Source organism: Ruditapes philippinarum, unplaced genomic scaffold, assembly GCF_026571515.1.
Source record: "Ruditapes philippinarum isolate M1 unplaced genomic scaffold, ASM2657151v2 ctg6307_1_1_1_1, whole genome shotgun sequence".
Classification (NCBI taxonomy): domain Eukaryota; kingdom Metazoa; phylum Mollusca; class Bivalvia; order Venerida; family Veneridae; genus Ruditapes; species Ruditapes philippinarum.
Window position 1 is genome coordinate 74,602 of NW_026853100.1, and position 15,063 is coordinate 89,664.

At 33.3% G+C, this 15,063-nt stretch overlaps 2 protein-coding genes across 2 annotated transcripts; both read right to left on the reverse strand.

The window, feature by feature from the left end:
* LOC132734031 (uncharacterized) lies at positions 1–3,995 on the reverse strand. The gene is made up of 2 exons (XM_060720733.1): positions 3,736–3,995; positions 1–3,423 (listed from the first exon to the last, which is right to left on the reverse strand). Exon 2 carries the CDS (start codon positions 3,418–3,420, stop codon positions 1,516–1,518), a length of 1,905 nt encoding a protein of 634 aa, XP_060576716.1. The 5' UTR covers positions 3,421–3,423; positions 3,736–3,995; the 3' UTR covers positions 1–1,515.
* Positions 3,996–12,633: 8,638 nt separating this feature from the next.
* Positions 12,634–15,063, reverse strand: LOC132733975 (uncharacterized). Its single transcript, XM_060720678.1, has 2 exons — positions 15,036–15,063; positions 12,634–14,727 (listed from the first exon to the last, which is right to left on the reverse strand). The coding sequence occupies exon 2, from the start codon at positions 14,710–14,712 to the stop codon at positions 12,808–12,810; it is 1,905 nt and encodes a 634-aa protein (XP_060576661.1). The 5' UTR covers positions 14,713–14,727; positions 15,036–15,063; the 3' UTR covers positions 12,634–12,807.

Sequence of the window (15,063 nt, forward strand, 5' to 3'; positions counted from 1 at the left end):
TACTACTATTTCTACAACTACTACTACTTCTAATACTAATACTAAATACTACTAATAATAACAACAACAATAAAAACACATTATTGCATGAAGATAACACATTTTCAGAAACACATACAATGTGCCCTTGAATTAAACAATGTAATAAAAACAACAACTATATATTACACACATTAAAAAAATATAAACAACAAATCGACAGACACATGCATTTGTCAGATTCATTCAAATTGCATATCAAGAAAAACACATATATACGAAATTTCTTTAAAGAAACTCCACTGAGGTTTATAAGCCTAAAAACAAAAAAAAAAAAAAAAAAAAATTTCACATAGATAAACATGAGCACTTAAAACAGAAATATAAATAAGATATAATTAAGAAATATACTGGAAATATATTGAAAATCGTATGTTTGTGCTATTTTCAGTCCGATTTGAGCGAAAAGCGTAAACGCTTTTCAATTTTGGGTCATTTTTCACTATTATATTAATTATTCTGGAAAAACGGAGCGAGCTAATGATCTGAAATTTTGCACATAAGTAATTGGTATAGATCTACATCAAATGGAGTAATAATCTCAAAACATTATTTCCAGTCCCATCATGTCAAAAAACCTCAGTGGAGTACCTTTAATATATAAATGTAAATTATTTTATACTTGCATAGCTTTATATATAAGAGCTTTTTAAAATATTTTGTATTGTGTCTTTCATGCATTTTGATTTTATTAGCAGTCTAAGCTATCAATAATCGTAAAAAATGGGCCAAAGAAAGAAAAAGCCGGGTTGTATTTGTATAAGAAATATCATGAGGCTGTGATGTTACGATTTTTTTAACCATTGACCATTAATGTCGAAAATTTGACTAAGTCGGTAAACAGGAAGTGGATAAGCAACAGACCTGAAACTGAATCCAACGGTATGGGACCATATGTTAATACTGTATACCAAATATCAAGAGCCTGTCATAAGTTTTTGCTGAGAAAACTGTTACGAAAAGGTCCTAACATTGACCATTAATGTCGAAATTTATTAAAGTCGGTAAACATGCAGGGAGTGGATGAGCGACAGACCGGAATTCAAATCCCATGGTATGGGACAACGTGTCAATGCCATGTACCAAATACTAGAGGCTGTGATAAGAAGTTGCTAAGAAAACTGTTATGACAATTTTTCTCCGTCCGTCCACCCGCCCGTCCGCCTGCAGGCCCGCTTGAAGCCCGACATTCACCATACTATAACCCGGGTTTGCACCTGTTCAACCCGGCAATAAACTTTCATGAAAATTAACCTTAGTTCTAACAAAAAAATATTATCTGACATAACAAAACAAAACATACATGTATAATATAATAATGTATTGTATCTGTAAACTGTTATGAAAAGATTCTCTGTATAAATCATGATAACCAGCCAATCGATCCATTTTTAACTTTCGAGCAAGATAATGTAAATACTATGTTTTCTTTTCTTTTTATGGTAATCAGAGCCGCTTTTTTAGTGTGATCATACACTAAATGCTTTGCTTTTGATAAACACTGATTGTGGTCGCAGAATGTTTGATTACAAGAAGTTTGTCTGTTGTCTTGCTGCATGTCAATCCATTCGTTTCTTTTGGCACATTTACTCTTTGAATTAGCTTACCGTTATTTGTAAGAATATGTAGCTGACCAAACGAATCCAGAACAAAAATCCTTTCCGACATGTCAACATATAAGTATTTCGGGGACCCAACTCTATATTTGAACAACTCTTTTCCGTTGACATCATAACAATAGAGCGCATCTGAGAAAGTGCAGCATTGAAGATAATACCGCGGAGACGCTACCGTTAATTTAATTGACGAAATCAGAGAGGCATCTTGAATTGACCTTGTTTTCCCAATGTCCCGTGTCAACGCGCCAGCTGTTGAAACAATATGAAGATACCATTTATCATCAGAATCATCTTTCATTGAAAGAAGAAGCCGGCTATTGTCAATGGCATGAATACCCCTTGGAGTATGAGAAGTTATAAAATTTCTCATCCATTTAAGGCCAGTGGATACGGAAACGAATGCAACACGGTTTCCAGTTGGGAAGCAAACCACAAGAAATTGTTCGTTAAGCACTGTCATGTTTCCTGGTGGATAAGGCATTTTTGCTGTGTCTCTATATGTTAAGTTTATTTTCAAGCGCAACAATCTTGACCATTTACTGTCAGACAAGACAATGCAACCGTCTGTTAATGAGACAATACCTGTTATCTCCGGTTGTTTACCATCAGGTGTTGTTACAACATTTTCTGAAATATGAACAAACCACAGATCTTTTTCTTTATCTACACCTTCATTTAATGGCACATTTTCTTTAGCTATTCTATCTGAATCTTCCATTGGCTTTTCTTCACAATCTTTTTCAGCTACGTCTTTTGAATTTGCACAAGGACCTTCTACATCTGCATCGGAACTAGAGCACATATAATCATCGGAAAGTTCTTGATCTCTAGTGAGAGCAACTTGTTTAGTTGTCTTGAGGAAGCTTTCTCTGTCTTCTGTAACCATCAAAGATTTTTGTTGCGTACTCATGCTTGTTGTTGTTTTGCAATACATAAGAGCATGGTTGTCAACGGACTTTGTGAATGCGTACATAATAGGAGATAGTTCAACTGAATGACTGCAAATTTCGGTTGTCATAGAAACGTCGTTGATCGGAAGCTTCTCCATCTGTTCTATTAATGAAAAAGAGCATCGGAATATATCAGCACTTGAGTTTTTACCAACAATTTTGTGCAGCATATCTCTGTTTCCTGATGCCGTTGTGCGTGCCTCCTTTAGAACGGTTTGTTGATTTTTCAGCTCTGAATTACGCTTCTCTACAGTTGTATCAATTTTGTCTAGTATATCCTTCTCACACTTTTCAAATTGACTGATCACTTTATGTTTAAGGTCAGTTATATATTTTTGAATTTCTTGCTTGTTCAGATGACCGTTGTCTATCATGCGCTGAATTTCGTTTTCTTGTTCTCTCCAATTATTTGATACATCGTCTAAATCTTTTGATATTCTTTCGTTGAATTTAGTAGTCAGGAGATGCTCACCCGCAGTTTCAATATCAACAATTGTTTTACATTTAAACTCACTTATGTTCAGTAAGCAAGTACTACACAAGAAATGTTCATGGTCTAAGCAGAAAAACTCAATTTTCTTGTCGGTATGTTCATTGCAGTTTTGAAACTTTTTTAAGTCTTCAGTTGTCTTTGATGCTTTGTTTAAGTCGGTAATTGCTAATAAAAGGTGTTTTCTCGTAGCTTTACTACTTGCATGAATATCAGCACATGTACTGCATTGTGGTTCCTCACATGTCAAACAGTACTTAATTGCCCCTTTGTCCTCATTTCTAAACTTGCATGGGCCGCATATATCCATTTCAGATCCCATTGTCTTTAAAAAGATTGAAATAATTTGAATAGCGTTTTTGATAAACTGATGTTAACATAAAAGCCGGGTTAATGTTTTTTGTTTACTTGTTACAATGTTCATAAATCGAAATCAATATAATAATATGTCCATTTTCTTGCTATGTCTCCGTTCATTTTCATAACAGATAGACATATATCAATTACAATGTTTTGTAGGCTTTTAATACTTAGATATACTTCTAAAAGAAACATTAAATCTCAATGAAACTGTATATGAAGAACAAAATAAGAAAATGTTAATGTATTTTTACGCTAGGAAGATAAATTATCGTACCTGCTTTGTTAATATTCCTCTAGGTACAAATTAACTTTTACTTGTATAACATATTATAAAATTGTAATTGTGCATTAAGATTGATTAAATTTCGACATTTATCAGTCATGTGATGTTTAATAATTTATAACACGTCATCACTTATACATAACCTTTAATGTTAAACAAACAATTTATTATTAATTCATAGCAACTCAATTCTCACTGACTTTATTTTAGCTCCGCATTAATGTTAATACGCATTGATTATATGAACGTTGGTCGAAATATTGACGTAAACGCTAATAAGACACTTCATTATTTCAGCGTATTAATTGATACTACTTTTAAAACTTTTTACACGTTATCACATTTCATGATAACATGTCAACTAATATGTACTAAATGTCCTATTATAGATTTTGTAAAAAAGCTCCATTCAAAACTAAATTTTATCGATATTATTAGTTTACAAAGTACGCCAAATGCATATTTAAACTGCACAATACATTGCGGCTCTTAAAGCGAAATAAAAGATTATGTATAGACAAAAACATTCTGTATTTAAATCCTTTTGTTTAGTAATGTCGTAGAAAATATCTATTACAAAACAAGGTTTTCTGACGAGAGAGCAAACATGAGAAGTTGTAGGTATATAAACATTTCATCGAATGAAAAGGAGTATAGGAGGTTATCAAATGTTAATTGTATCATAGTTTGGGGACCTTTCTATTGAAAAAGTGTCAGAGTTAAATCGTATACATATACATGCACAGTGCGGTAACTGGAGTGCAGGTATCAGTTACCCGCACTCCAGATAATGCCAGTTGATTGGTTCATTTTTGCTGGGGTTTACATATTGTAACGGCAGAGAAAGGGAAAGGGGCAGAAATGTCATATTCAAATGCTCGTTCATTGGTTCATTTTTTCTGGGGTTTCGTATTATGACAACAGGGAACGTGCTGTCATGTTTGACTATGATACAAAAGAGAAAGAACACCAAAACACTCGGCAATCTGATTTATACTCGGGGGTTACGCCCCCTCGTACAAATCAGATAGCCTCGTGTTTTGGTGCTCTTTAAATTACAAGGAGACATGTTAACATTCTGTGGTTAACTTTGACGTATGCTTTGTTTGATTATTGAATAAATCTCTATGATATGAATAGAGCATAAAAATGAAAACTTTTAAGTTATGTTTTATAATAGAATTTCTCATAATGCCTTTTCAGAATGGGAAATCAAGAAACGAAATCTTTCAATTTGCTTTAAAAAGAACTTAAATATCTTAAATAAATTGATGAATACTATGGTCCATTTGCCTTGCCTTTATTGCACTAAACATTTACATAAAACAAGGTTTTGCATTCAATGTCTTGCACAAATAATAATTTAACGCAACTTTTTTTGTCATGAACATCTTGCTTTCATTTTGGTCTATTTTAAAACTTGGGGGCGTCCGTGGCCGAGTGGTTAAGGTCTATGACTTCAAACCACTTGCCCCTCACCGCTGTGGGTTCGAATCCCGGCAGGGACTTTGGATTCTTTCATGTGAGGAAGCTATCCAGCTAGCTTACGGAACGTCGATAGTTCTACTCAGGTGCCCGTTCGTGCCTGAAATAATGCACGGAAGGGCACCTGAGGTCCTCCTCCACCAGCTAAGCTGGAACGTCGCGATATGACCTATTAGACGCTGGGCTAGTATAACCCCCCTTACCCACCTTGTGTATTTTTGTACACCTATATAGTATTGAAGCTTAGGGTATGTGCTATCGATTGGCACTTGTTGTTTAGCTGAAACATTTACCATGAATCCAATAGAACAAGTTGATTATCTCCCCTTGAATCATATTTCTTTTCTATATAAGTTTTATAAGAGTTCTTCAGATATCTTCTCTAAGACGGAGTAAATTTGTGATCTAAACATTGTTTTGAGTTGTAAATATATGTTTTATGATTTATACAAAAAGTTTTAAGTTTGAACATAAAAACTAACATAATTAATGGTGGTCGCCAATTATTGAACAGATAAACAATTCATAACAATATTACATGTGTTTATACCCATTTATAAATAGTTTGATGTAATCATTAATTAAATATGATATGCTTAGTGAAACTAACTCTATGCTAGGTAGAATTTTAAATAGTCTGCTCTTGCATATTATTTCAATTTTATAAAGATATGAACCATAATTGTTTGGGGTGGATTTGAGCTGCCCTGAGAGTTCGATAAGATACTTTTAATTGAATTTCATGCGAATATTGACTTTTTGTCCTCTCTAGAAACTTAATATACTCTCACTTATATGAAAAACAATTTGAAAAGTTGGTAGTTGACTTCTCCGTTCCGTTTTGTTTCTGTATATCCATATGCCTATATTGAATTGTATAGCTTACTCGAATACCACAATGACTATTTGACAGAAAGGCTGCTCGTTGAGTTCCACCAAAGGAAACTGTTCTTTATCTTTATCTTTATTTAGTTGGTAGTTTTTCATTATTATTAGAATAATAATTTAGATTAATGTATTACATTTCATTATCATTGTTACTCCCCTATAAAAACATTATAAAGTTACTTCCCCTATTTTCATTGCGCAAATAGAAAAAAAGGGAGACAACATAATAGTATGCTTCTCCCTTAAAATCAATTGTTTTAGAGTGATTTTATTGATTAAATCTTTATTGAAATGCAACACAGCATATAACAGCATAAGACACTGGTGAATCATTTCGGTCATACTGTCAAATTTTGAAGTTGGATACTGTGTAACAGTACTCTTGATCAGGACATTCTTCTCCCTGATGCAATTTCTGCAAAAAGCAATTTGATAACATATTTGTGCTGGGACCATTTCCATCTAATCCATCTAAATAATAACCCATACTGCACATAAAATTGTCATTCAAGAAAGAGAACAGCCGTAAGATAATGATGATGACACTAAAAGAGAACAAACATCCAATTATATATCAAATATACAGGCGTCTAAGGCACGCACTGTTTAATGCAATCCTGAAGAATTGGCTGAATGCTCTTAATTACTGAGACATAAGAACCGTTTATCAATACTTTTCGACAAAGGAAATGTTTCGGGTTTTGCTGTTTCATCTGACTTTCTCTGGTTCATGTGTATATACCAAGCAGATTGTTCCAAGTTGGGCTGGCTGGATCTCTCTAACCTCTGAGATGCAAGATCAAACATCCTCTACAGAAGAGTACATGTCTACCAATGTATTTTAATTGCGCAAAGTACAAAAATGCCACTGTGCAGAAAATTCTAGAAATTACAAGTGTTTCAAGAGCTGTACACTAACAGTACACATTTGTGACCTTTGATTTGGCTGCTGCTAAAAGGCATATTCCTTAGTATGGAAAATCCAACTAAGTACAATGATAATATCATACATTTAGGGGCTTTTCGTTCATACCTAGGGGCGATTGGCAAACGGCTTCGTGGAAGTCGTTTCTCAGAAATCCTGATAGAGAAGAGTGAATGTGTTAATGTGTTCACAGTTGAAGCTCTCGAAAGACTGCTTTTTGAAGATTTGTGGCAGCAGTTATCCAAATCCACAACTCTAGTGCATTGAAAGATATCAGCCAAGCGTTAAATGTGCTAGCTGAGTATCAAAGACGTGAACACATTGTGTTAGCTAATGATTCTGTCATTGAACTTTACAAGAGGTATCAAGAGTTTAAAGAAGACGCCCGAAAAGGTCACTTAGGAAAGACGGCACAGTTTTAAATGGATTTATTGTTAATATTTGGCTGGTTCTTCGTTTTATGAGAGCAACGAAGGAAAATGATCTTGACCTATACCTATAAACATAATAAAATATGCTACAATTATTCTTTGCATATAATCTTACCAACAAAGACTGCCAAGGCAAAACTTATGCATGATCTCGAAGGCGATTATACAATGTACAGAGGCCATGTAACAAAAACATAATACATGTATACATATATCTTCAAGCACTTTCTTGTCTCCCTGCAACCCTTTAAGACGCGCTGAAAAAGATTTTGAGATTTTACCAAAATATGAGCGTGCAGACTTTGTGACAGATACGTACAAAGCAGAATTTATCAAATCTGCAGAAAGGTCATGAAGAGGAATGAGTGATACATACCTGATAAAATGCAACAAAACCAAAGTTTGCAAGACTGGAAAGTTTTTTTTTTTGTTATAATAATAAAAATAAGAAACAATTGATAAGATTGATATAAGAGGAATTATCTAAAGATAAATATGCAGGGAAATTGGACGGAAGGAGAATCTTGTGCTTGTGAAGAGACATGTGTATGCCGCCAAAGTAAAGATGGAAGAAAAGTAGAAGTAATACCAGATTTACATACATCTCAGGAGGATGCCGATACCAGAATTATGCTACATATGCAACATGCGGCTAAAAATGATGACAAAGCAATAATTGTACGATCTCCTGATACTAAAGTTATGGTATTACTTCTAACGTAAGCACAGACTATCAACAGTTTAATACTATTTGACACTGTTGTGGCTAATAATAGAAGACTGTTGAAAGTAAATAAAATCATTGATAGACTAGGAGAAGATCTTTGCAAAGCATTGATTGGGCTACTTAGTTTCACCGGATGTGATACCACGAGCCCTTTTTAACCATGAGGGGGAAATTAAAGCCGTAAACATTTTTTTAAATATCCTGAATATATACTTATAACCAGTTTTCAAGAGAATGGGCAATAGTGTTGATATTCAAGAAGAAGATTTCAAAGTTCTAGAACAGTTTGTTTGCGTTTTATACAGGAAAGACAAATAAAGTGACATAAATAAGTTGCGCGTTGACTTTTTCAGGCAAAAGTGTAGACCAAATGCAGACATACTTACAATTACCTATGTTATTAACTTACGTTCAATACCACCATATCTTTCCACATTAAAGATGCATATTTTTAAATCAAATTACCAAGTATTTGTGTGGTGAAATGCCTTTTGTCAATTCCCAACTATTCAAAGTCCTGATAGATATGGGTGGAATACTGGTACAACGGAGGTCTAACATATACATTGTACCTGGACAGAGGGAAATATACTACCACTTGAATTAATTGAAATCATAGCTTATAAAAATGCTAGTGAAGTGTTAGAAGAGGATTAAAATGAAGGAGGTGATCTAGAGGAAATTGAGATGGAAACTTATATTGATGTCATTTTCGAAGAAGATTTTGAGTAATAATTTATATGTGACTAAAAAGATATATTGTAAAACATTCATATTCCTTAATAGCATTATAATTAAACCAAATTGAACAACAAAAAGTCTATTAAACTTCGATAATATTTATAACTTTATAAAGTTTTTATAATAAAGTGATGTTTTGCCTTTTATAGCGGCCATTTTGAATTTGGCGGCCATTTTCAAAAGTAATAACATCAATTAATTATGAAGTAAATCATTTTAGAGGAGACCTTGTCTATGAACTAAAACAAAAATCGACCACATAACAATTCATTTGGTTAAAAAATAATGATTATTTCAATTATACTGTTTATTAAGAAATTGTGACAGGGGCAGATAATTCACATTGGCTTGTGTCTTAATGGTTAATGTTTCAGTCAGACAACAACTTGCAAATGTCTTCATTTATCTTTAAAACTACATGGGTCCCATAATATACCCAGAGGGGGTAACCTTTTCCATTTCTAGCTCATACTCTATATACTGTGTCGATGTGACGTAAAACAAAACAAATATTAAAACCTTAAGAGGATTCGTGAAATGGAGACATTTTCGATTAGAATATTCAAATGTTAATAAAAACAATACTAAATGTATCATTTAATATATATTCTTATATACTGTATATTAAGTGATTAATTATGAGCATTTATTTGGTGTATAATAATATTTTGTTCTTGAAAAAAAAAATGATCTGGTATACATGTATATAGATATGTAATGTGGGATCAGGTATTCTTCACGTATCAACATCTTTGTATAGTGTACGTCTGTAGTTTGTGCTTCATGTAGTAAACTGGTATTAGAGACCTTTCATTATTGACCAATCCACTTCAATTAAATCACGTATGGGTGCATATGTTTAATTTAACCGAAGAAAAGCTGTAAAAGAGATGGTAACTTTCCGTCCACCAAATTTATAATGAACATATCAACTATTGCCATCATTGCATATTTGTTCATTAAATTGCGGTGTTATAAGGTTTACACCTGAAATTTTAAATTTTGAATTTTCGATTATTGTACAATAAAAGTAGCATTATTAAGTTTTTGTATCAGACAAAAATTATACTACGATATATATCAAATTATGTTTAATTCTATGTTTGCTCAAGTAAAAAACTAATGGTCACTTGTGAAATTCAAAAGATATAATTCAACATTTATCTGATAAAGTTGATACTATGCGCGACAATTTTTTGATGTAGTTTGAATGACAAAATCCCTTATTTAACATCTGCTGAGAGAAATATAAAAACAACAACAACAATAACAACTGATTTTTGTTTGACAATGATTGTGTGGAACAGATAGAAGATAGGTTAAACACTAAATTCATTGACTGACTTAAATAATATTGTTCTATACAATGAGAAATGGTTTAATTTTATATTTCTTGCAAATATGATAAACAAAGTCACACACAGAAATGTCTTTATATATAGTTCGGAACGTATCGTTATCTTTCAATTTTAATGAAGAGTGGGATAATCTTTATATAATTTACACAGTTTTTATTTGTTTGGGTCGTCAGACCAAACTAATAATGGTAGCGAAATTTCAGACTCTGATGCTGTTAATTGCAAATGCCGAAAGTAGTCCGCTTTTTGAAGCGGTTACTTCCCTTTATATGTACACTAACGCCGAAAAATTCAGGAGAGATCACTGCGTAAAGATGGTCAAATGACAGGCGCATTAATTTTCAAGCAAAATAGTTCCCGAATGGTCGAAGATTTCTAATATTGTTTTATTCTTTATAAATATACATGCTTATATACTTAAGGACAATGAAAACGCACGCCCGCATTATATGCATTTTGTTACATGAAAACAAAACACTTATGACTCCATTAGATATATATCATAACTTTAATGCAAAACGCAAACTTAACAACTGAAAATAATTCAAAATGTTTAAAATCAAATGTACACCAGTAAATCGAAGAACCTTAGGTGAAAATCCCAAAATCACACTTTTTCATTACAGTAATGCAAACTTAACAAAGGCAAAAAATGAAAATCCAAAACAATGTCACTCATAAATGTCTATTCGTAATGTCACCGTCGGGGTCTTTAGAAACGACAATATCCTCCATCAGCGTCTCTTAACAGATGTACATCGTCGCCTCAAAGACCTTACGGTGCGGATAGTCGCCTGTGAAATCTGACGCCATTCAGCCTGTAGTGTAGTGCGAAAACGCTGGTGAAGCCGAGAAATTGTAGACCGACGGACACCAAAACGGTTGGCCTTTTGATAATACAAAATTTGATTGTAAGATATACCAGACTGAATCTCTCCTTAATCTACCCAGCGGTTAATTCTTTGTAGAACCATTGATTACAATTTGATAAAAGTATTCAATAGTGTTTGAAATAAGGCACCTTTTATAGAGGAAAAGTGTGTATATGCAATTTCAATGTGAGCTTTACGATTTCTAAAACTGACCATTGGCATAGTTTAATATTCATTTTCATAAACAATTTAATTGCTCATTTGTGTCTAACATTTCTAGAAAGGTGTGAAAAACAAGTTAATAATTAACAGTTTAAAAAATAAATAATTTCATTTCATAAAGTAACCATGAATTTGATTTCTGTTGTGATCTTATCACAATTAGCCAAAAGTGTTACTTTTGATTTTTCGGGTACTGTCATGCAATAACTTCATTAAAATGCAATCATTTTTCATAACTTTGGTATCTAAATGACCGGAATGCATTCGGTTTTATGAAACTGTGAAAAAATACTAACAGGAAATATATTTTCCTTGTTAAAACGCAATCATTCCGACCGTGCGTTTTCATTGTCCTTAAGTATAGTAAGCTCCATGATTATTTACATCTGTGTTGAACAACCGTTAGCGTCGTTACAAACCCTAATTTAGAATAATATGGTTTTCTTCAGGCCGTTAAGATATAACTTCACCGTGGCCGAGGGGTTTGCGCGCTCGCTTAGGATGCGAGATGTCTGGAGTTCAAATCCCAGTTAATGCAACTCATTATTTTTTTTCAAATTGTTTAGGTCAAATAAACATTCAATTGAATAACAGTGTTGCAATTAATCTTTTAGCCAATTTACTACAATTAAAACGCTGGAAAGCATTGGTGGCACTATACAAAAACAAATTGGTTTATAATCTCACAACCTTCACCTTTCTGACATTCTGAGACCCAAACAAATTCAGCGCCTTCTGTGCTTTGATTATATTCATCAATGAAAAAAATGAGCTTAATGTCTTTTTACCATACACATCCCAAAGCACGGGTTTAAGGAGGAGTATTTATATATGTTTTATCAGCTTTCAGTATGAAATTGACCAAACAAATCAAGAACAAAATTCTTTTTCTTCCCTGTAATCATAAATGTATTTGAACGCTTTGTTTGAAAACTCTTGTCATTTCTTTTCATTACGTTTGAGTGGATTCTATAGAATGCCGCATTTAATACGATATCTTTACATACAATTTGATTTGAAAGACAAGAAGTAAGAGTCGGTCATGTGTAGATATTATCCTGGTATCATGAAAATCTGTCGTAATAATCTAAAAATACCATACTATAGTACTTTTAATTGAAACAAGAAAAAAGAGCCTAAACACTTACTGGTTTGTGTAAAGTGAAATGTGTCCATTCATTGAAAGTTTAAAGAAATAGATACAAAACTATGAATACATTCAACAAACAAAATGTTCAAATAAATTTGCTTTATTTATTTTCATAGTGCAGCAGTAAATAATTCTTTTTTGTATTACATGTAGTATTCATGTCTCTACACTCTTTATTGCATTCAGAATTAAAGTTATCGGAAATACACCTTTAAACATGGAACGCACACGCGCACGGACGCGCACACACGCAAACTCCCATGTTTAGACTACGCTTTGTCTATTCACTACCTGAAAAACATTAATTACCGGTGATGAATGTTTAGTTAAAAAGAGCTTGTTCTTTGTATTGCTGCATGTTAATCCATTTGCCTCTTTTGGAACATCACAGGTTTGGAGACGCTTTCCGTCTGAGTCTAGTATATGAAGCTTGCCAAATGAATCTAGTAGATAAATATTGCCTGATTTTTCAACATATAAGTATTTTGGAGACCTGACGCTATATTTAAACAGCTCTTTTCCATCCACAGAGTAACAATAGAGCGCGCCCGTTATTGTGCAACACTGGAGGTAATATCTAGGAGACGCATGTGTTGATTTGATAGCCGAAACCATAAAAGCGTCTTGAATAGACCTTGTTTTTCCGATGTCCTGCTTCAACTTACCATCTGTCGTAATAACATGCAGATGCCATTTTCTATAAGAAGTACCTTTCATTGACACAAGAAGATGGCTATTATCGAGAGTTTGGATCCCTCTTGGAGAATGCAGGGTTTTAACGTTTCTCATCCATTTAAATCCAGAGGATACTGATACAAATGCAATACGGTTTCCAGTTGGTAAGCAAACCACAAGAAATTGATCGTTAAGAACCGCCAACTTTCCTGGTGGATGCGACAGTTCTGCTGTGTCTTTATGAGTAAGATCTGTCGTAAAGCGCAACAGTCTTGACCATTTACTGTCAGACAAGATAATACAACCATCTGTTAATGTGGCGATATCTGTTATCTCCGGTTGTTTACCATCAGGTGTTGTTACAACGTTATCTGAAATATGAACAAGCCATGAATCTTTTTCCTTATCTAAACTTCCATCTGATTGCACGTTTTCTTTAGCTGTTTTATCTGAACCTTCCATTGGCTTTACTTTAAAATCTTTTGCAGGCACGTCTTTCGAATCTGCATTAGAACCTTCTACATCTACGTCGGAACTAGAGCACATATAATCATCGGAAAGTTCTTGATCTCTTTTGAGAGCAACTTGTTTTGTTGTCTTGAGGAAGCTTCCTTTGTCTTCTGTAATTTTCAAAAAAATTTGTTGTGTACTCATGCTTGTTGTTGTTTTGCAATACATAAGAGGATGGCTGTCAACGGACTTTGTGAATGCGTACATAATAGGAGATAGTTCAACTGAATGACTGCAAATTTCTGTTGTCATAGAAACTTCGTTAATCGGGAGCCTCTCCATCTGTTCGATTAATGAGAACGAGCATCGGAATATATCAGCACTTGAGTTATTACCAACAATTTTGTGCAGCATATCTCTGTTTCCTGAGGCCGTTGTGCGAGCCTCCTTAAGAACGGTTTGTTGACTTTTCAGCTCTGAATTACGCTTCTCTACAGTTGTATCGACTTTGTCTAGTATATCCTTCTCACACTTTTCAAACTGATTTATCACTTTATGTTTAAGGTCAGTTATATATTTTTGAATTTCTTGCTTGTTCAGGTGACCTTTTTCAATCATGCGCTGGATTTCGTTTTCTTGTTCTCTACAATAATTTGTAACATCGTCTAAATCTTTTGATATTCTTTCGTTGAATCTAGTTGTAAGGAGATGTTCACCCCCAGTTTCAATATCAACAATTGATTTACATTTAAGCTCACTTATATTCAGTAAACAAGTACTGCACAAGAAATGTTCATGATCTATGCAGAAAAACTCAATTTTCTTGTCGGTATGGTCATTGCAGTTTTGAAACTTTTCTAAGTCTTCAGTAGTCTTTGATGTTTTGTTTAGGTCGGTAATTGCTAATAAAAGGTGTTTTCTGGTAGCTTTACTACTTGCGTGAATATCAGCACATGTATTGCATTGTGATTCCTCACATGTCAAACAATATTTAATTGCCTTTTTGTCCTCATTTCTAAACTTGCATGGGCCGCATATATCCATTTCAGATCACCACATCTATAAAAATATTGAAACAATTTCAAAAGCGTTTTTGAACTGATGTTAACATGAAAGTCGGGTTAATGATTTTTGTTTACTTGATATTATGTTTATAAATCGAGATCAATATAATATTGTGACTATTTGCTTGCTATGTTTCCGTTCAATTTCATCACAGGTAGACATATTTTTGTGACAATGACTTTTTATACTTATAAAATAGATAATCTTGAAAAAGAAACATTGGATCCCAAAAAAGTTGAAAATGAAGAACAAAATAAGTAAATGTTTGATAAATCTTTGTGAAGGAAGATAATTTATCGTACCTGCTCTGTAAATATTCCGCTAGTTACA